We start from the raw sequence: 23911 nt of genomic DNA on the forward strand, positions 1-23911 counted from the left end.
AGTCAGGAGACACATGGTTTGGGTGTAAAAGTTCTGATGCTGAAAATTATTTCTTACATTGAGGAGACACTGGTTCTTCGTGATGATAAAACAAGTCAAGTTTACAGCTTTGGTCTTTACACTATTTATTTACTTAGTTCCGACTTTTAGAATATAAATTTCTTGTCTTAGACTTTCACAGTCCAGTACGTATGCCTATTTTCATCTTTTTACATCACGTAATTACTCAATAGGTACCTAATAAAGTAATATATCAATGAACTCCGTCATTCCTGCAGGCTGTTGGGAGAGTGTTAGAAGGGGGTGGTCGTCTACATTCCACCACATGTCCAAGCTCACTCTGAGTTTTGCAGAGGACCAGGTGTTTTGGTTTGTTTGTTTTTTGTTTTGTTTTGTTTCTTTTGCACTGGCTGTTTTAACTTTAACACAAAAATGTAGAAATTAAGCCCAAACACCTAATTTTTATTTTTTTCATTTCTATTTTGATTCCGGTTAGTGGGCATACAGTATTATATTTGTTTCAGGTGTGCAATACAGTGATTGAACAACTCCATGTGCTCATGAGGACAAATACACGTCTTCATCCCCATCCCCTGTTTCCCCCAGCCCCCACCCCCTCTGGTAAACATCAGTGTGTTCTCAAGAGTTAAGAGTCTGTTTCTTGGTTTGCCTCTCTCTCTTTTTTTCCTCTTTGCTCATTTGTTTTGTTTCTTAAATGCCACATATGAGTGAGATCATTTAGTATTAGTCTTTCTCCGACTGACTTATTTCATTTAGCATTATACTCCCTGGGTCCATCCATGTTGTTGTAAATATCAGGATTTCATTTTTTTGTTATGGCTGAGTAACATTTCATTGTTTATATATACTGCATCCTCCTTATCCATCCATCAGTTGATGGGCACTTGGGCTGCTTCCAAAATTTGGCTCTTTTACATAATGCTGCTATTTTGATGTAGTCCCAGTAGTTTATTTTTTATTTTGTTTCCCTTGCCTCAAGAGACAGATCTAGAAAAAAGTTGCCATGCCGATATCAAAGAAGGTACTGTGTTCTCTTATAAGATTCTTATGTTCGGGTCTCTCATTTAGGTCTTTAATCTATTTTGAGTTTATTTTTGTGTATGGTGTAAGAAAGTGGTCCGGTTTCATTCTTTTGCATGTTCCTCTCAGGTTTTCCCAACACCATTTGTTGAAGAGACTGTCTTTTTTCTATTGGATATTCTTTCCTGCTTTGTCAAAGATTAATTGGCCATTTAGTTGTGGGTTTATTTCTGGATTTTCTATTCTATTGTATTGAGTTATGTGTCCATATTTGTATCAGTACCATAGTGGATTTTTTGTTTCTTTCTTTCTTTGTTTGTTTTTATCAGTTTCAGGGGTAGAACTTAGTGATTCATCAGATGCATGTAACACCCAGGGCTCATTACAGTGCCACAGTGTTTTGCTCACTACAGCTTTGTAATATAACTTGAAGTCTGGAATTGCGATGCCTCCCTTTTTCAAGATTGCTTTGGCTATTTGGGGTCTTTTGTGATTCCATACAAATTTTAGGATTGTTTATTCTGTGAAAAATGATGTTGGTATTTTGCTAGGGATTGCGTTAAATGTGTAGATTGCTTGAGGCAATATAGACATTGTAACAATATTTGTCTTCCAATTCATGAGCATGGAATGTCTTTCCATTTCTTTGTGTCCTCATCAATTTCATGTTTTACAGTTTTCAGAGTATAGATCATTCACCTGTTTGGTTAGGTTTTATTGCTAGGTAATCTTATTATTTGGGGCGTCAAATGTCTAATTTTTAAGGGAATAAATCCTGTTGAACGTTAAGTCACACTGACATTCATGCTAGGCATGCTTACCCAAAGAGTTAATAATATTAGGAAGGTTTAAGTGAAAATGCACTCTAAATGCTTGGCCCATGGGCATTTGATGGTTGAAGAGATGTGTACTGTTTAACTCCTTCCAGTGAGTTCAGAGAAGTACATGAAGTCTATGATTTACATGTTGAACAAGTACAGAATTACCAACAATGATCAAAGGATATACGTAAAGTCACTTCAGTATGTCATTGACACATTCTGATGAGTTAGAGCAATTGTAAATATTGCCTCCTTAGTTTCAAATTCAATTTTCAGGAAATACAAACATTTCTCACTCTTATTTAAAGTTTAGTAATATTTAATAATTAATTTTCTTTTTTAAAAAATATTTTTTATTTATTCATTTGAGAAAGAGCATGCAAGTGAGAGCACGAGTAGGGGGAAGGGCAGAGGGAGAAGGAGAAGCAGACTACCCCCTGAGCAAGGTGCCCAATGCGGGACTAGATCCCAGGCCCCTGGGATCATTACCTGAGCTGAAGGCAGATACTTAACCAACTGAGCCACCCAAGCGCTCCTGATTAATTTTCCATTTAAAAAATTCCTGGAATTTAAATTTTAGGCAGAACTGTTTTCAAATAGACTATGGGAATATTCCTTTTCCCATTTTCCCTTATTTATTATGTTTATATTACCAGATGAATACAATTCTGTTTTTATTTGATTTCGGGCATTGTTCCCTTCCTAAGCATGTATTTCTTACAATAGAATTTTAAAAGTGAAAAGTATCCGATAAGTAATGTTTTTCTATAAAACTATTAATGTTATATATATATATATATATATGTATATATATATGTGTGTGTGTGTATACACACATATAAACAAATTTAATAGTCTTAAAAAATCCACTATTAAGCTATCCATAAACATGAATTTTAAGCCAAGAATCATGCTAGGTGCTTTATTTATTTATTTAAGATTTATTTATTTATTTATTTATTTATTTGAGAGAGACTGAACAGGGGGAGGGCAGAGGGAGAGGGAGGAGAGAAGCAGAGCAGACTCCCTGTTGAGCGCAGAGCCCGACTCAGGGCTCGATCTCAGGACCCTGAAATTATGACCTGAGCCAAAATCAAGAGTCAGAGGCTTAACCGACCGAGCCACCCAGGTGCTCCAAAGGTGCTGTCATTTATTATCTCATTTTGCCTCAGCATCCCCAGGCAGTGGTTAATATCCTCCCCTTGTTTGCAGAAAAGTCAGTGTGGGCTTGGGAAAGTTCAGAAATAAGATTAAATTTCAGTCTAGTGAATGATGGAGTTAAGAACCAAACTCTGCTTTACACTAGAGCCTGGGATTTGAAGTCTTATCATTCACTTTTAGAGCAGGGGCCTCTAGATATAAGACCAGCTTCTCAAAATGCTCTTGTGTTCTACTCCTCACAAATACCGGGAATGGACAGCCTCCTAATCCCGTAATTCAACTATGGCAATCTTGACATTTGCCAAAGCGAAAGGTAGCTCCTCACAAAATATTGTGACCTCCCTTAAATGTGTGTCATGTATTTTGATTCCTAACTGAACGATATCTAGATTTCTTGCTTAAAATAGTATTCAAGCATCAGTGGTATTTTATATGTCTCTTTTTTAGGTACGGTCCTTCCACTGAGATTTACAAAATATGGCCAAATGTAATGACCCAGTCTTCTTGACGCCGAGTGACACTAACTGCCATTTATTGTGTGCCAATTGTATGACAAGCACTCCAATAGGCATTTCAAATTCTTTCATTTGATTTCTTCCTTTTGTCAACTCTGCTGTATCGATGAGGAAATTAACACATGGTAGGTAACTCGTTCAATGTGAGGGAGAGAAGTGAGGCCGTCTGCATCCGGTTCCATTTTCCTGCATGGGGTGTGGTCAGGGCTGGGATGGATCGCACTACCTGCATCAAATATTCTCCCATCAGAGCAGCTGCTGACCTAATTCGATCATCTCTATCACTCTACAGCTATTTACTGGATGTATGCTATGTGTCAAGTATGGTTTAGGCCGTGGTGACTGGGAAATGTATGGCCTTGGGAACCATGCAGCTCTTAGTCAAGTACACCTGGATAGGTGCAAAGATCAGCAAACACAGGGGTGGCATCGCAGCCATTCTGAACTTTGGCATTGAAGTCACTAACTTGCATCACTAACCCCATTTATAATTTAAAACAAAATTTTGCTACCTCCTGGTATACATTAGCTAGTGACTGAATGATGAAGCTCATACTGTGTGGAACCAATGACTTTAAAAAAATTAAGTGCCTTCTTGGGTTAATTATTCTCTCTCTACAATACACTCTGCACATATTTTCCATTCCAGCCTCACAAATTCCAGTTTAATTTAGTTACTATAAATTAATTATAAAGTACTCTGCTCACGGTACATAATCTTAAATCTCTGATTTCAAAGCACATGCTATTTCTCAAATCAATCCTAGAGACAGTGGAAGTGGTTGGAGGAGAAGGTGCCCTCAGCTGCCAGCTGTGGACCGCTGGCCAGGTGGGTCCACCTGCTCCTGCCCTCCCTTGCTGTTTCCTCTAGAAGAAAATATTCCCATTTAAAAATAGGCATCATTGAAATAAAGGGGCTTGATATAAAAATATGTCCCATCTGTCTTTTTGTATGTTGTAGATTCATTATGGCACTGATACTGTAAAAAAAATAAGAGATCTTACAAATAGCAACACTGAAATGAGAATCAAAATGTGCCATTTACAAAAAACTAAATGTCTTTAAAAGAAACATGATGGGCTTTTTTAGTGCAATAAACAGCATAACTACGTTTGAAAGGACAAATAATTTTATATAATAATTGGAGGGAATGTGCAGGGAGTGATTAATTTGGACATGGAATTCAAAACGGAAAAGTTGAAATTTAGAGTAATGCAAATTTTAAAAAACGTTTTAGAAACCTTCCAAATACTGAGAGCTAATTCTTAAAAACTCAAAATCATCTAATGAGCCCCTTTCTTAAGGAAACAAAGAAAATAATAAGACAAAAGTGGTCTATGGGTGAGATAGTTTTCCCTCAATTTATTCCCCCAAAAGCCGGAAGCTCTCTTGCTATACATGCTAGCATACAAATGGATACGTTACCTTCTGAATTCACCAAGACCTAAAATATAAATATAAATATAAGCGGGATATGATGAAAACAAAAGATAAAAGAAGCAATGCATCATTGGCTAGACATTCCTTTTAAGTCAGATATCAAAGAAAGCTGGCTATAAGCAGTAACAGGTGCACTGGAGTAGACCAAGAGAGCGGCTCTTCAGCCGATTTTGCCATTTGTCTGTGTAAATACAGCTACATAAAGCCTGTAACTATTTCTGCATAGCTATAAATACAAACATGTGTATATACACGTATGTATTCAATAGTGTTACTTACTACTTATAATTTGAATTGATCTTTTTAAAGAATTTCAAATTCTTATTCCATGGACCCAGTATTTGGAAGTGAAAAAAGAAAAGATCTTAAACGGCATCATTTGCAAATATACGTGATGCTTTACAAGGTAACAGATAATTAGAAGACCATGTCTTTTTGTTTTCATTTTTAACAGACTGTTGTAGGAAAAAAAATATACTAAAATGTTTCACTTACTACATTTATGAAACAGTTTTCTAAAGACTGAGAACAATGACATATCTTTATAGGTTCTTTAGTGAAAGTGAGTCTGCCAGGAAGTGTTCATGTTCTGGTACAACATCAATTTTATCTACCAAGTGTAACAACAGAGGACTCTCCAACCACCATTTTACCTGCTTATCTGACGTATGGAGAACATCACGCTCAGAGTTGAAGATACCAAGGGGAATTCCAGTCGGGGAAAAAGAGGGGAGGAAATTGATCCAAAGGGAATGCTTTTAGGAAACAAGGACTAGCGCATGCTGGTTGGAGGGATGGTTCTGGTGCTGACAGAGAAGGTGTAGGCATGTGGTTTCCATCCCTGGCATGGGCCTTATTCCATGCTTACAGAATTGCAATGGCTAAAATCCAAGGCCAAAGCATCCTTTTAATATTTGTAGGTATCCTTAATAAAAAAAAGTATTGGCAAACTCTTTGCTTTATGTAATTTAGCAGTAAAGCCTTTGGCCATTGGAGGTCTGTTTCCAAATACCGTCCTACACTTACTGAATGTTAATCAGGTACATGATACCTACCTCTGCACTTCAGGTCGCTCTTCAGTCAAGTGGGGACAGTAGTACCAACCCCTAAGATTATTACGTGAGTTAATATTTGTAAAACATGCAAGCTAGAATAGATAATATCAATAAAGCACAAGGTCCGTATAAAGGTGTTTATTACTTAATACATTGGAAATATGAGACTATTGAAATTAAAACATTTTGAAGATTCTAATTCAGTAAAAGTGAATGTCTAATTTGGGACTCATTTTATTCCTATGTTTGAGTTAAAAACATATAACTTACATAATATCATAGCCTTTATCCCATTTATATATAATATCTGCCAGAAAAAATGTTTTGTAATACCTTAATATTATGTGGAGCTGAATTTCTATGGTTAGGCCCAATCTGTATGTGTTTTTGCATGGGTATGTGTGTTGAACTGATTTATAAAATAAACTATTTATTAAACTGGTTTTTGCACTTCTAGATAGAGTCACATTTAAGAGAATACGTCTAAAATATTTCAGCTTTTTAAACTAGATTAAACAAGAATAAAGTGTGTATCATTAAAATACCCAAATTTTACAATTATTTTGAGTTATTTAAATATTATCCTTGAGGCTTCATCAAATATATGACTTTCACTTGTGTTATTTTAATGAAGGATGGACCCTGCTTTACAATGAAGTACCATCTACACTATAATTGTGCCCCACAGCATAGGTGTGATGATGGTACATTCTTACTTTGTCATTTCTGAAAGTGAATGTAATGCTCCTTAAACAAAATCACTAGAAATATGGACTACTGGTGAGTAAATATCTTGAATTCAGATTCTTTTTATGGAGCCTCACTAGAGTTTCCTTTGCTGTGACATGAACAAGGGCTTCTTTAAAAATTAATAAAAAACCAAAATCTTTTTAAAGCTAAGAACTTCACTCACATTCCTGAATTGGCACATTAGGTTAATTTGGGAAAATCTTCCTGCCAAAGTCAGCAAAATAAACTGGACAGAATATATAATCCCTTCCAAATCATTTGAAGGTCTAAAATGGTAGGAATAATGACCAGACCAAGAGGTGGAAAAACTCAAATACAGAGTATAGCCTGGTGTTCTGAGCATCCCTACCACAGTATGACTCCTATTTGGAACAGTGGACTGAGACAGTCAACAGCACTTTTGACATCTCATGGGGTGATAATGTAGGGCAAAATGTGGAGTCTGAGTGCACCAAAGATGGGGGCCTTAGTCACCTCCCCGCACTTCAGTATGTGACTCCAGTGGGCTGCGTGCAAGGTGCATAGGTGATCTGAGGGTGAACTAGGTGCCATCTTAACTACAGCTCATCTCTGAACTGTTGGATTACTACAGAAAATCACAGTTGCTGAAACTGGGTTAAAGTGATCCTAGGTTATTGCTGTCTCTACCATCTTTGGCCCTAAACTATGATTATAGACATTTCCAAACACAAAGCATATGGTCAAAGCTACAGAGGCACACAGGGCTGAGAGACAACATAAACACAAAGGACCAGAAATCCCAAACAGCGGGTGCAGATCCATGGGTTGTCTAATGATGCAATAATTAGATCCAGGATAGAAAGTCAGTCTGCTGCACTCAAGCAGGCACAGGGCAAAATTACCAATTTCAGCAGAGGATTAGGAACTTAACTTAGACCAAGCAAAACTGAAAAAAAACCAAAAACCCAGAATTTTGGAACTGAAAAATACGAAGATACAGTTGAATGGGTTTCACGGCGCATGAGACATAGTTTAAGAGAGAATAATGAATTGGAAGACAGAACAAAAGAAAAGCACAGTTAGAAAATTCATAAGGAGGCATAAGAGAGTAAAGAATATAGTGAATATATAAAGCTATGCAAGGATGAAGGGATAGGATGGAACAGAAGCAAGAGTTGAAAAGATAAAGACTGATAATCTTCTAAAGAAGATGAAGGACAGCAATCCAATGAAGAGCATACAAGTGGCAACACTATAGTGAAACAAAGAAAAAATGGAAATCCTGCAAGCAGCCAGAGGAAGACGGATTCCATTCAAATACCAACAATAACAACAAAACAGAAAACAATGATAACAACATGGTATCAAAAGAAACCATGGAATTCTGAAGACAGTTAAATATCTTCAATGTGCTGAAGGAAATAACCACCAACTTAGAATTCTATGTACAGACATAGAACCTTAGAGATCACAGTACACTTGGTGCCTTATCAAGATCTAATTTTTTTATTGATGATTTTATCATTTTTATAGACAATGCAAAAGGCCCAGGACAGTTTAACTTCATGGACCCCCTCCTTATTTACACCTATTGTTTTGATTGCTTTAGTTTTGTGTATTTTAAATTAAGTAAGTGCTTACTCTCATTTTTTAATAGGGACTATTAATTTAGCTATACTAAAGAAAACTCCTTGGTATTTCTTTTAGTGAATTTTTACTGGTGATAATTTTTTTTCATTTTTCATTTGGTTGAAACTGCATTCTTTAAGGATGAGCATATTGGGGTGGCTGGGTGGCTCAGGTCATGATCTCATGGTCCTGGGATCAAGTCCTGCAGGGAGTCTGCTTCTCCCTCTCCTGCCCCTCCCCCACTCATACTTTCCTCCCACCCTTCTCATGCTCTCTCTCAGTCATGCTATCTCTTGCTCAAATAAATAAATAAAATCTTTTTAAAAAGGATGAGCGTATAAAATGGTAAGAGAACCAATAAATATTAGATCTTGATAGGGACATACAACATAATCTACAGGGTAATATTTTTTATATGTAACTGGTGGAATAAATAGAAGACATAAAAGATACAGAAGACCAGGACACCATAATTAATAAAGCTGACCTACTGGACACACACATAATGCTTCCTAAAAAGTTACAGAATATATGCTTTTGAAAACTCATGTGGAAAATTTATAAAGAATGACTTTAAACTCAGCCATAAAATCTCAACATATAATCTGACATAAAGTAGATGATAAATCCTGACAATAGCTCAATTAAATTATAAATCAATAAGAAATATTAATGCAAAAAGTCTCCATATGTTGTAAATCAAGAAACAGAATTCCAAATATCCCATAGGACAAAGGAGATATCACAATAGAAATTCTAAATCTGATGTGACTGAGAGAACAAAAAGAAGGCATAAATAACCAACGTCAGGAATGGGAAAGGCAAACTTCACCACAGATTCTGAAAATATTAAGATAATGAAATTAAATTACAGGAGACTTCTAGTTCTGCCAAAATAAAGTATCCACATTCCTCCAAGTTTCTCCCTCTTACTACCAAAAAGCCTTGACACAATAAACAAGCTTAAGAAACCTCTGGAAGTTGGAAAGAAGGAGAAGGCTGCCTAAGAACCTCAGGAGTTGGGGGACACCACTGCTGGAGTTCCCTGGTTTCCTTATTGCCTCCCATATATCCCAGGTCCACCAACAATCATAGACAAAAAACTGGGTGGGAAAAAGATGACCTAACAACAGAAGACCTTTCTGGCCATAATCCCACCCTACCAAGGGAAAACACCAAGGGAAAACTGTACCTCCACCCCTGGTCTTACTGGTCCCAGGTGTCCTCCCAACCATCCTCCACCCCACAGATGCAGAGGGCACTCCCATGCCCCTGTTGGGTCGTTTCAGGCCCATTCCTGTACCTCCTACACTGTGAAGTGGTCCAAACCTTGGCTGGATGCTCTTCTGTGCAAGATTCCATGCCTGGGGCATCAAGCCTTTGTTAGCCTGGGCAGCTGTGCTATACATATAGTGGGTAGGCATATATTCCTAAAAGAATGAACCACTGGAAAGAGCTGGATGTCATCAGTTTGTTACCGCATGGATGGCTGGTGTCCTTGAGGTATGGTGCCCTATCAGGAACTCACTGTTGGTCTCTGTTTGGGATAGGTTTGACATTCAGAGGTGGCATTGGCTATAATAGCCTGGGTAAGTGGAAGTCCATGCTATTGGGCCCATACATAGCCCCATCGCTGTATCCTGGCCATTGCATTTACATGTCCATATGGAGTGCTAGTGCAGCTGATGAGGAAAGCTGGCTGAGACATTGAGCTACTTGGTCATTCAGTACCTCTTCTAAGGACACGTGCTTTCTGCTGGATGCTAGTATGTGATTAGAAGTCTTCACACTTTTGGGGTGCCTGGGTGGCTCAGGCAGGTGAGCATCTGACTTGATTTCAGCTCAGGTCATGATTTCAGGGATGTGGGATGGAGCCCTGTGTTGGGCTCCGTGCTCAGCACAGCATCTACTTGTCCCTCTCCCTCTGCTCCTCAATCTCACCCCCCGCTCTCTCTTTCTCAAATAAATAAAGTCTTCACACTTTGTACCTATGCCATATGTCCCTCCATAGGCCCCTGCCCCAGACCTCCTTGCCTCCAATCTCCCAGTTTTTTTTCCTTCTAGGCCCCTGACCACAGCCAGGCTATTGACTAGGAACACTCTATATTTTACCCTCTCCAGTCTTTCAGGGCTACCTCTGAAATAGGATAACCACTGTCAGATTCTGGCTTGCAACCACTGCCAGAGCCAATCCACTCAAAAATCGAGGTTGGGATTTTTCCTTATCCTTCAGCTGTTTGAATTGATGTGAGCTTGGAGCAGAGCAGTACACTTGGTATAGGAGATATGGAGGTCTGGATTACCCACTCATGCAGCTTACTTACTTGGGCCCTCTGGTCCTGCCTGGACTCAGTTCTCAATGTACCATCTCCATCTAACAATGGATTGCTACTGGGTCAGTTAAGATCCAACATACTCATCATAATGGACAGTTCTGGGTTCATGGCCACTTGGTGCCCCATAGTTGGGCATTCCATCAGTCTTGTATTACTTGTATGGCTCTGGCTACCTCACCTCCCATTACGGGAAACCCACCAATACTCAGACTAGTACATCCCTGATGGCCCCATGAATGGTGTGTCCTTGACCTCTTTTGTGGAACATAATGCTATGTTGGGTATTGTTGTTGTTGTTATTGTTGTTGTTTGAGCATTTTTTAGGATTTTTTTTAGCAAATGCAATTCCAGCATTTCTTCCTCTACCATCTGCTGGGGGCAGCTCTAGCATTTCTATGTTGCTCAGTGTGGCCCATCACTTTTTCCAGGCATCTAAAACCCCCAAGAAGTAAGTTTCCCCATAACCTAGGGGACTTGTCAGGGGGTTAAATATCATATCTCTTGAAAGTGTACTACTCAATAAATTCTTGCATAGTCAGTTTTATATTCCAGTTCCTTTGATCAAACATCCTCAAACTCCAATCCCCTGGTTCCTGCCAGTATAAGTAATAGGGTTTTTCTGTATGCTACCAGGGAGGCCCTTTGGCTCTTACACATGGTCTTCAACTGCTTGTGAAGACCTCCGCTTCACATTCTTTCTTTTCAAAGCATCAATCTGACTTGACAGTGACCTGTTGGCATTGCCATCCCCTTATCTTTTAAAGAACTAAATCATCACAACCTGCAAGGATATGCCATTCAGTAGAGCACTCCCTCTGCCCACTGGGCGATCAGTGCATAAGTCCCATCTTACTGCCTGTATTCTCAGACCAGCTCCGGGCATTGCTTGGGTTAGTTTGGATCTTCTGGGAAAGTCACAAAAATAGGATTGGATGTGTAAGAGATTAATCTGGGAATGTATCTGTGAGAGAAAAAGGAGAGGAAGAGAGAACATGTAACAAGGCAGATTGGACCCCATGAGGAGAGGACGAGGGAAGGTCTTAGGTAGAGTTGTAGACTGTAGTACAGTTCTAAGAAGGAACTGGCTGAGCTGATGAATGGTCCTCAAACCCCAGCTGCCCATCAGGAAATTTCCACAGACCTAGATAATGGGCCTGCATTCTGACCCCAGCCATGCTCAGTCACTGGTAGCAGCAGTCTGTGGGAAGCATGGCATCAGTGAGAGCAGAGGTGGATTCAGAGGGCAGCAGTGGGGCCACCAGTCAGTTACTCCTTCTGGTGAAGACTGTCATGGCAGTCATGCCTATACTGCCAGTCACACCTATACTGGGTGCTGTAGTCTTCAATTTACTTTTACCACAGGACAAGGAAGCACTCAGACCTGCCACAGAGGACCGCTAGCATTCTTGCCTGCTCTTTTGTGTTATGGCAACCCAATTCCCCCTTGATGATTCGGGTCGATCAGTCCAAACCAGTGCAGTCATTAGCTTTTTACCCTTAGTTCAAGAGCATGGGGTAGAAGTTGCAGCTTACAATTTAATAGAGGCACTCTTCCCTAAGTAAATAATACCTCTAAACTAGCAGAATCCAAAATTGCAGATGCAGGAAGCAAGAGTTTTTCTAGCAGATAGACAGGGCAATAGTGAGAAGCCATTCCCATCACCTACACCCAAATGCACACACAACTCTGAGACCTAGGAGTCTTAACTATAGCAGTGACAGCATGATATATTAGTGTCATATAGGCAGTTACAGTTCTAGAGTCTCCCACTATGCCCATCTTACAATAGTCACTGTAACTCCACAGGCACAAAATCAATGAGGGCAATGTGGCTAGTTGCTAATAGTTGGTGATTTGGAGCATAAATCATCACACCCAGGAAGACATTACTCTAGCCCCAGTAAGTGATGTCACTCACCTGGCACCATACAAGTGTTCAACTTTAATCCAGATGGCTTCAAGGCCTGTGAATTACATGAGCGTGAGCTCATGGCCTCACTTCATTTCCTACAAAATGAGTTCCCCTGGTCAGCAGCAATGCTGTGAAGAATATAATGACAGCAATAAAAGCATTTGGTAAATCCACAGATGGTGGTTTGGGCAGAAATACTGTATGTAGGGAAGGCAAATCTATATCCAGTTCCAGTGTGAACAAAGTACTGAACCTTTCATGATGACCTTGGTCCAGTGTAACCAACCTGCTATTCGGGTGGCTGGCTGTCTCTGGTAAACATTGCCACATTGGGGGCTCACAGTTGGACTCTGCTGTTGGAAGGTCAGGTGCTCAGAAGTGGCTGTAGCCAGCTTGCTCCTTAGTAGCCGGCAGACCCTCCATCTTTGTCACCATGACCACGTCGTTCATGAGCCTACTGGCAAGGAAGAGAGAAGCTGACCATTATCCATGGATGGGTCATCATGCCCACTGGATTAAGGTTCCCTGCTGAGACTCTCATTAGTGTGCATTCCTTCACACTTTGTGCTCATTTGGAGAGGTCATACACATTTTCTAACACTCTGTCACCAAATTTCCAATCTTGTTCCTTCCAAGTCTCTGATCAGTGAGCTAAACTGCTGACTTACTGCTGCTTAAAAATCTACACAGACCTATAGTTCTAGTCATCTCCCATTCCCAACAACGTGGAAAAATAGGTACACTGCTCAAAGTTCTACCTAGGGAGAAGATTCCCCTTTACCACTCCCCTTCAGGATCACCCCTGTGAGTGTAACTGTAGCTGTCCACTTTTGGATGCTGCCAAAATATGGTGCACGATAAATTAGGATCAAACCTTTTCTCCCCCAGTACATTTGTGATGGAGAAAACCACAAGGTCACAGGTGCAGGGTGAAGTGAGAAGGCAGGACTAGGAACCATGAGAGTCTGAGCCACTCCCTCTGCAACTAAGCCCAGCTCACATACACCTGTGCACCACTCCCACTGGCTGACAGAGTGCTGCTGTGCACGCTCAACTTCACGGCTCCGTGTGTTGGGGTACAAATGAACAACCATTTTGCTTGCAGCTCAAATCACACAGCAGCTTGGCAATCAACTCTAGAACACAGAACCAATCCAGAAGCTGTTCCTCAAAAGGAGAACAGTTATCTGAAGAGGACAGCATGGCTTTCTCTCCCAACCCAAAGGTTCTTTCACACTGTGATTCACCTCACCTCTAGAAACCTGACCAAGATTGCACACAATACCTCAATTGCTGCGACATTCCCGGTGTGGTTGGACGGGGTAGGTCACATTGCCCACATGGGGAGCAGCTTGTGCAGTGGCTGCAATGGTTGCAGGGCCGTCTCTTGCTCTGAGCCTCATTCAATACTGGTGGCCTCTCACGTTACTTAGTAAATGGCAGAAACAACACTCAATTGAAATGAATGCTGATTTCAAGCCCAAGAAAACTCCACTCTTAGGCAATGGACTTCTTTATTTGTGGAAGAAGCCAGATAAAGAAATCGTGGAAGTATATCAACATACCCGAGATCACAGGATCTCTAGAATTTTTACCAAGGTAGCAGGCTCCTGAATTTTTGTGGGGGCTTATATCCAACCCTCTGACATGCATACATCTCACAAAGTTGTGTGATGAATTTGGTAATTCCTGTGTACCAGATGCACTCATAGTGGTGCCTTTAATGTAGTGGATCACCATCGTGCTCCACAAAATGGAAAAATGGTGAAATTACCCACAGACAAGATTATGACAGAGGCTGGAATACAACACAGCCCTGCAGGAGGACACTGAAAGTGTGCTTCTGACCAGCCAGCAGAAAACAAACTGCTTCTGGTGGTCTCTACCTAAAAGTACAGAGAAGAAACTATTCACTAGATCCGCAGCTGCATTCCATATATTGGGGACTAATTAAATGTATTCTAGTAAATAAACAGTATCTGTAAAAGAAGCTGTAACTGGAATCCCACCTGAACAAGTTGGATAGTCACTCTCTGAGATCCAGATCTATCTTCTGCATAGGCCAAAGAGATGGGATATAGTGATGTGGTAGGAATCACTACCCCTTCCTCCTCCTAGCCTTTGAAAATGGCATTAGTCTCTGCAATCCCTCTGTGTACTGCTTTGGTTTATTGTTTTGGTAGGTAGGCATAGTTCTAGGGGCTTTCACCAAGCCTTTCTTGTAATAGTCACCATAACTGCACAGTTCATGGAACCAAAAAGAGGAATATGAACTCACAGGGGGCCAGGAGGTCCATCCAATCCATAGTGAGATGAGCTTGACCCTAAACTCCTTTATTAATCTGTACCCTAAGCATAGAGGCATTTTGGTTCCCAGGAGGAGAATCAGGTGAAAGCCAGAGTCCAGTAATCTCCAAAATATTTGCTAGTTTTCATAACTCTTTACACGCAGTCTCCCTACCGATGGCTGTGGGTCTCATTAGGGAAGGCCAGAAAGACTTGCAAGCATAAATATTTGGCAGAGTAGTGGATCCTTCCTCAAGAGTTGCCATGAGCAGCCTCTGCCCCACCCTGTTCAAGGTATAAACATCTCTAGGTCTGTGATTCAACTCTCATAAAATTAGCTAAGAAGTCATGACTCAACTGTCATGACTTAAATCAGGCTCCTTTGAAACAGGCCTGGAGCTCTAATAAATAAAACTAGATTCTAAAATAATGGTGGTCTGGATTGCCATCCATCTCTCTCAGTGCTAGGGACACCATGAACAACAGGCCCCTGTCAAAGATCTCTGTGGATTGAATCGTTCTCATTAGTGCTTCAGCCCTGAAGCCCAGCTGTCATTATCAGATATCAAGAAAGCCAGCACTCCATTCACCAAGAACTCCTCCAAGCTCTAGTGAAAGGAGTATCCTCTAGACCTATCAGGGGCCAGAAATAGGGGAATGGGCAAGCGGTTATTACACAGTGGTTATTAATCCACTTCAGCATTCCAATCTTCTCAGCCTTTAGATACCTTATTCAGCATTCCAAGTAATTCCAGCCTCATCAATTCCATTCAGCATAATCCACTGCTGGATTCAGGCTGATTCATGGATTCCAAAGTCAATGAGATGAGCAAACTCTGTTAGTGCTGTTCTTAACTGCTCAAGCTACTACACTGAATCCAGACCTCTGATAATTCTCTCCATTTCAGTAAATTCAGTCCAGTCCAACATTACTTTCCTTCCATTCTGAGTATCCTTGGAATCTACTCCCATATGTATCAGTTATAAGTTTTCTATTGCTGTGACACAAATTACCACAAATTTTGTGACCTTAAACAACACCCACTTATTCTCTCAGTTTTCTGCTGGTGAGGAGTCTGAGCATGGCTTAGCTGGGTCCTCTGTGCAGGACACCACTTTCGTCAAGGTGTTAGCTGGGCTGGGTTCTGCTCTGAGGACGGACACCTCTTCTAAGCTCATGTGGCTGTTGGCAGAGCTGAATTCCCTGCATCTGTAAAACTGAGGCCCTGATAGGTATTAGCTGACAGCAGGGGCTGCTCTCAGCTTACAGAGCTCCCCACAGGTACTTGCCTCTTGGTCCTCTTACAGGGCCTGTCACAACGTGGCAGCTCATTTCTCCAGTGCCAGCTGGAGAATCTCTTGCCCCAGTCTGCTAATACAGTCTTACATAACATAAGGGAATTATGCAAGGGACCATCCCACCTTTGACATCTTCTATTGTCTAAGATCAAGTCACAGGTACTTCCCACACTTCAGACAGGATTCTACAAGATACAACTCTTTGGGGACAGGGTCCCCATAGGGTGTGTCTTACACAGCATGTGTATCCCAGGTATCTTCTGATATAAACTGGCTAGCTGTTCACTGAACACTGCCAGGACTTAAGTAAAGGTTGAGAAGCAATGAAAAATAATGGTGATGGCTTTGGGAAGGAGGTGAGACAACTATTTAAGGAGAAACAAGAGGTTCTTCAGACAAGGGAAAGCCTAACCTCCTCAGGGGTGGAAGGGCTGCTTCTACTGGCAGAAGCAGCTCAGTCCAACGTGGAGTTTAATGTGCCCAGCTTCACTGGGATCTTCCCTAGGCCCTCATCTCAGTTTTGAGGGTCCTACTCTCTTTTTCCCAATCGTCTTATCTTTAGGATGAGAAACATTATTAGGTTGTGAATTCAAGTTGCTTGGTAAATCAGCCCACCGTCTGATTAGAACTTTTCTGTGTGGCCAAAGGAAAAAAGAGCTACTTTCATGACAGTCATAAAGGCTTTCAGGTTCTCCAAATCCCTGAACTCACCATTTTCTTTCACCCAGTCCTTATACTTGTCTTCATTAAAATGTATTACTTCACTTGCTGCTCGGATGCCAAAGCCTTGTTTTCTACAGGCGCTTGACCCTGGGTATAACAGGTGTTAATTTAAATGATATTCTGCCACTGAAAGCTGTGAATTTCACCCACAACTGAATCCATCTTGTCTTTACATCTTCAAGAAGACAGATCTGTGGAAAGTGAGACATCTGGGGAAGCTCCTCCTGTGTATACCAAGCAGTGCGCGGCATGCCTGAGGTCCCCGGTGGCCTGCAGAGCCAGCCATCCCAGGGCGAGACACAGCGCAGAGGTGAGTGGGAGCAAGCTGAGCCCTTGAGGCACCCCTGCGCCTTGTCACCACACTTGACCATGTTGACACAGCCCAACGGAACTCAATACAATGGCCCCTTGGATATTAAAATCTGACCAGTGTCAGCCTGAGTGTCCTGGGCCCCGACTTTTAGTAGGGAGTGAACCAAAACTGGAAAGTGGAATATAATGGGTAAGAAGAATAACCACAGGTTAGAACAAGAATCAAATCAAAGAATTTAAACCAGTTTGATGGTGGGAAGATCTCACTGTATCTTGTCCACCTGAACGGGTGACTGGGATGTTTCTCTTTTCTCTCTTTTCTGAATGGATATTTTAATTACTCTCAATGGATATTTTTAATTACTCACTTCCTTCTCACCCATTTTATATTGTGAAGGTTGGAGGCAAATGAACCTGGACCTCATGTAAGTTTCTATACATCACCCATGAATCTGAACTTCAGCCTGGATGTAGTAACTGGATGAGAACTTGAGGCTGTACTTCCTGGGGGGAGGGAATGAGCATATCACATGTAGAACAATAATGTGAAGGGTGTGTATTGATGCAGACTAGTTAAAGGGACAATCTGTATGAGAAAAAGACATTGACCCACTAACACCCAAGTCCATGTCTTTTATTCCTTTTTTCTATGAGAACAAAACCTGAATATATCAGCTTTCCACTCCTTTGTAGTATTGGGGCCCCTGTGACATTATTCCATTCAGTATAATTTAGAAGTCTTGTATAGAGTTTCCATTTTCATCTTTTGTTTCTTAATGGAAGGTAAACTCAAGGCCTAGAAGCACAACAGCCACTAGCAACCGTGAGGACAAAAGCTGCACTAAGGAGGGGGACCAAAAAGGACAAGTGGCCCGAGGGGACGATGGCACCGTGCCGCCACTGCACCAGCTCTAAGTTGACCTTGCTGGACTTGAGAGAGAAAAGAAACCACCAAATCAGGACTCTTTGTAATTTGCAGCAGAACTCTATCAAAACTGGCACACATCTTGGGGCACCTGGGTGGCTCAGTCGTTAAGCGTCTGCCTTCGGCTCAGGTCATGATCCCAGGGTTCTGGGATCGAGCCCCGTATTGGGATCCCTGCTCAGTGGAGGGCCTGCTTCTCCCTCTCCCTCTGCTGCTTCCCCTGCTTGTGTTCCCTCTCTCGCTCTCTCTTCCGTCAAATAAATAAATAAAATCTTAAAAAAAAAAAACAAACTGGCACACATCTTCACACTTACCAGCTGTGTAAGCTGGGAAAGTTACAGAATTACTGTGACTCATTTTTCTCATACATAAAATGAGAATAATAAGAAGTCACAGAGTTGGGAATATTAAATATAAAAATCTACATGAAGGATTTCAAACAAAACCCTTCATATAGTAAGGAGTCGGTAAATACCGATTATCAGCAACAGCAGCAACACTACTCTATGAGGAAAGCACTCACCCATACTCAACATAATTAAAATATGGGAAACCATTCCATATATCAAAATAACAATTTAAAAAATGATGTCAGAGAGGGTGCAGTGAAGTGTGTACTCAGATATATTACTGGTGGGAGTATAAATTGGTACCTTTCTTTAGGAAGGAGATTGGCAAATGGTCCAGAGGATTAGAAATACCCAAATCTGGTATTCTACTTCTGGCTACTTAGCATAGAGAAGACTTCAAAATACCAGAGAGTATTAAGAAAGAAAATATTAGCTGTCATGCTATATGTAACAGTGAAACTTTGGAAAGCAACAGAAACATCCACAAATTAGAAATACTTAACCATATTAATTTTGTTGAAGTGTACCAAATATTATAGTAATTAAAATGTTAACGAAGTGAATAAAATGGCATGGAAAATATACCATAATATTAAGGGAAATACTGGTATCTATAGCATGAATAAAACACTCATACCCAAACAGGAAATGTTAGCCTTGCTGTTATCTGGGTTATGAAATTATAAGCAGTATTCCCTGCTACTGTAATGAATACTCTTCAGGTAGGATCCTTGTAGCTGCAAGTTAACAGAAAACCTAACTTGCTTTGACACAAGGTGTGTTCTCATCTCACACAACTGGGCGAGTCCAGGGCAGGCCGGGGCTCAGATACAACCCAGGCAGTGGTTCAACAACACCATCGAGGCCCTGGTTCTTTGGACATCTCCACTCTGTGTCCTCAGGTTGGTCCAGGGTTTCAACGCAGCAGTTGCCAGAGGGAAGCTATGGGCTGACGGTTAAGAAAGGACTCTCTCCGGAGTAAAACTTGGTGCTCTGCTGGGACGAAGGGCAGAAGCGAACTCATACTGGAGAGGTGAGCAATAACGTCTTCTGCCAATTCTATTTTAATTTTTCCAAGTATGTTTATTGCTTCCAAGATTTTGAAAGTAATTTGTTTGTAGGAAATTTGAGAAACAGAGGATACCAAAAAAACCTCCCACATGTTCCCACTACATAAAACTGTTGTTAACATTTTGGTTCATTTGATTGAAAACTCTAAAGAATACTATAGAACATTCTACCCTATGGCAATAGCACAATTTATTCAACCACTTCACTCTTGTAGGTCATCGAGGTTAATTCCATTTTCATTATTATACAGAATGTGGATGTTAATATCATTGGGCATAATATTCTACCTGACTTCTGATTTACTTTCTTAAGATAGTTTCCTGTAAGTGACATTCCTGGATCAACCTTGTAAAGGCTCTTTTTATATATTGCCAAATGAATACACATTTACACATTTGTAACAAGAAAAAATTTGATTAATAAAATAATATGGGAATCACATTTGCTTTAGCTTCGCAGGTTGATGTAAACATCACATTGTTTTAATGTTAAAAAACACTTTGTTAAAATTAAGGCGTTATATAAATGTTAAGATATTATTCTGATGCAAACAAAAATAACAAACACTTGAAACTGCCTTATGACAATAATCTCTCTCGGGCATTAGTTTGTAATTTTTACCCTATACACTGTCATCAAACAATTTCCAACAGTCTACATTATATGTTAATAGATGCAACGGTTATCTTAATTACTGAAGTATATGTTTATACTCACAGGACACTTCCACGCCTCACTCCCATGGCTCCCCTTGTTTGTCTACTCTTATCCCAGATCACCTTCTCTTCCTCACTGGATTCCGATCTCCAGTAACCTGCACCACCATTATAACTCTGCTCTGCTTCCCAGGCTGACTAGCTGATATTGTTCATCCCGAGGAAAACGTTTTGTAAGTTAAATTCCTCAGCATTTTTAAATACCAGGAAAAAAGTTAATCCAAACTCAGGGAGTACAAAAGAAAATGTATTTCAGTTCATCTTATTACACAAGTAAGAAGTCTGGAAAGCTTTAGGGGCTGTACTGCTTTTAGAGATGGAGACTTAGGTCTTTTACTAGTTACAAGAAACATGTACTGTAAGAACCATGGCCCACCCAAACAGTGTAATGGCAAATATGTGACTTACTAAAGCAAAGAAGGCTTTTTAAAGGAAAAAAACTTCTAAAAACCATATGAAAACAATTACATCATGACTATGAAAGTTACAAGGAATTTTTTAAAAAAAGATCACCAAGGCTAACAAAGAAATGTCATTTCACTTCCCTCTGTACTTATGTGAGAATTCCAGGGTAATATTTGTCCGCAGCATAACCAAATGAGAGACTAACTTATTAACCGGTGAGTTTTAAAAAGTCAAATAGATCCTAAATATAAGTAAACTTTTCCCTGTCAATGCACATTTGTGCCTAGATCCCACCTGTGTATATTTGCCATTTACAAATGTTTATGTCTTAAGAAAAGAAATATGGGGGCGCCTGGGTGGCACAGCGGTTAAGCGTCTGCCTTTGGCTCAGGGCGTGATCCCGGCGTTGTGGGATCGAGCCCCACATCAGGCTCCTCCACTAGGAGCCTGCTTCTTCCTCTCCCACTCCCCCTGCTTGTGTTCCCTCACTCGCTGGCTGTCTCTATCTCTGTCGAATAAATAAATAAAATCTTTAAAAAAAAAAAAAAAGAAAAGAAATATGAAGGGAAAAACAGGGAATGTCCAAGAGAATATAAAGTGTTACAAATACAATAAAAAAATTGAGAAAACTACTAATTTTCCAAGTTGCTCGTGTATTTTTCTGGTACTTAAACCCTTACATTTTGGGTAATTTTTCATATTCAAATACAGCACCCCAGTGTGACAGAGGGTATGGTGGTGGTGGCAGAATTATCTGTGACATGACACTTTAATGATAAAGGAAATGCAATAAAAGATGTAATGATCTTTTGATACTTTCCCCTCCAGGTGTCGTCAGGGCAAGAAATTGCCTAATTTCGCTCTCTCTCCACATTGTGAAAGCTCAAAGGTTAATTTAGGCACACAGAATGGTTATTCCATTTTAAAATGTCAGAAAGGTAATTTAAAGGGCTCTAAACCGAAAAGGTGAAAATCGCCACTTTGAACACATTAGAAACCCATCAAGTTGTTGGGACCTAGCCTCACACGGAAGTGGCTAAAAGTTGCAATAATAAGATACACAGGCTTTTTAAAAAGTGACCTTGAACTATGAAAGGTCAAACTAGAAGAAACAAAATCTCATAAAATTAAATCAAAGGAAGGAAATAAGCTGGAATTAAAATGATTATGGAAGAATATGGTGGCCCGAGATTAGTCAACGTATTATAAAGAGAATGGGCTATTTTAAAATAATCCTGAAAAATCTTTAGGGCTAACACCAACAGAGTATATTTGAAACTTTTTAAAAAGCAGTGATCCAAGAAATATTCTGAAGTCATCTGTAGTTTTGGCATTAAGATTTGGATAAAGATTAGTGGGTGCTCCATTCGTAAAGCATTTGGAAATCCAATGTTTCAATTAAAATGATGACACCGTACTTTGTGAAATCTAATATATTTAATTTTGGCATAATAGTGATTTATTATGTATTAATATTTCAAAAATATACTTTTGTGTTTAACAAACCACTACAGTTCTCAAACTCATGGCCTATATGCATGCTTTTGCTCCAAACGCCAGGCTGCTGTTGCACTGAAGGCAGTGAGTCCCATCGCGGGGGTTGTAAGACCCAGGGCTGCAGATCACTGTGGAGAGAGAATAAGGTAATAGGTAACAGTTTCCTCCAATGCCACATCAGTTAATTTTACATGGAGGATACATTTTCAAAAAAGACTCTTTTTCCTTTTTATAATTTTTGTTTGTTTTTAATTGTGGTAAAATACAAATAAAATTTACCATTTTAACCATTCTTAAGTGTACAGTTCAACAGTGTGAAGTATATTCACGTTGTTGTACAACTAACTTCCAGAACTTTCTCATCTGGGAAAAACTGCAAGTCTATATTCATTAAACACCTCTCCATTTCCCCCTCCCCAAATGCCTAGCAGCAATCCTTCTGTCTGTTTCTAAATACCTCATATAAGTGAAAAGTTGTTAACTTTTCACTGACCCTGGCTTAGACCAAGACTGCTACCCCACAGGGTTTTACTGACACATAATGTCGAGGTGAGAAAGCCAGCTCGGTCACCTGGTAGGCTGCGTCAGAAGCCACAGAGTGGAAGAGGGCCCACACTAATAACCACACCTTCGAGGCACAGATAGCCCTAAATATGGGAAGGACTTTCAGCTTATTTCTGATAATCTCCTGACCTCACGTCCTATTTCTGTCACCTGCTAAATGTTTAACTTCAGAAAAATTACTAACGTAACTCATACGATCATACGGATAACTGTATCTAATGAATATGTTACCACAGTGATCTCTGCCTGACAGAAAGTAGAGAAGGGCAGAAAGAAATCAAGGGCAAAAACCTCCTCAGTCATTGCATGACTTTGGGATTCGGGGGAAGTGGTCAATTCTTAGCTCTAGCTTCCTCATTTGTAAAACAGGTACAGTAACAAACACGTCTGTACCCTTATGCAAGGACTGAAATCAGATGACTTAGATGCAAATGCATCCAGAACACTGCAAGCCTTCAATAAATGCTCTGTCGCCTGTGGGACCGCCTCTCCCCACACGTGAAGGCCATGTGATGCCAAGCTCTCTAACTAGGCTGGGGTCTCTGATTATCCTGTTCCTCCTTTTCCTATTGCAAATGTAGTCAGCCAAGGATTCAAGAAGATGTTAGTTGCACATCTGAGGCATGGTTATTATGGGCCATCAGAGAAGATTCTTTTTCTGGCACCATGACCAATAATACGTGCCACTGTTTGGATCTGGGTCATAGGACATTATCCAATTTCATATCACCCTTTCAAAAATATTCTTTCAAATTGGGAAATATTTCAATTGTTACTCAGAGAAAGTATTTTTCATTCTGGTTTTAACAGATATTTTATTTGGGGAATAATGTTTCAGATAAAAAAATATTGGTTAAACAAAGTTAAATAGGTTTTTTGCTGCAGTAACAACAGTGGTGATGTATAGGGTAAAACTGTCATGATGTGACATTTTTCAAAGGTGTGTAATCATGGTACTCTTTCTTTCAAAACACATATTAATATTTCTTAAAGCACAAATATGGCAATGCTGAGAAAAGGTATCAGTGTTAAGTCACCACACAGGGAGAAGAGAAACATAAATCTACATGCAGTCTTTACACACAGACTTTATACTGAGTATCACCAGTAGAGCTGACACCAGCATAAAATAATCATCTA

At 40.1% G+C, this 23911-nt stretch overlaps 2 protein-coding genes across 4 annotated transcripts in view; one reads left to right on the plus strand and one right to left on the minus strand.

The window, feature by feature from the left end:
• The window catches only part of VWC2 (von Willebrand factor C domain containing 2), a 147754-nt gene extending 129296 nt beyond the window's left edge, over nucleotides 1–18458 (plus strand). Inside the window, exons 3-4 of the mRNA XM_087861235.1 lie at nucleotides 17114–17241; nucleotides 18027–18458. Of these exons, the coding sequence (XP_087717361.1) occupies nucleotides 17114–17241; nucleotides 18027–18158 (260 nt within the window). The 3' untranslated portion in view covers nucleotides 18159–18458. The remainder of the gene's footprint in view (nucleotides 1–17113; nucleotides 17242–18026) is intronic.
• Nucleotides 18459–19274: 816 nt separating this feature from the next.
• ZPBP (zona pellucida binding protein) overlaps nucleotides 19275–23911 on the minus strand; it is a 119263-nt gene continuing 114626 nt past the window's right edge. Inside the window, exon 7 of one of the 3 annotated variants that reach the window (XM_087861236.1) lies at nucleotides 19275–22335. In XM_087861236.1, coding sequence (XP_087717362.1) covers nucleotides 22241–22335 — 95 coding nt within the window. In that variant the 3' untranslated portion in view covers nucleotides 19275–22240. The remainder of the gene's footprint in view (nucleotides 22336–23911) is intronic. The other 2 variants (XM_045788498.2, XR_015724079.1) reach the window with 2 other exon arrangements.

This window comes from Ursus americanus, chromosome 3 (assembly GCF_024610735.1).
Source record: "Ursus americanus isolate L20-20 chromosome 3, mUrsAme1.1.p, whole genome shotgun sequence".
Lineage (NCBI taxonomy): Eukaryota > Metazoa > Chordata > Mammalia > Carnivora > Ursidae > Ursus > Ursus americanus.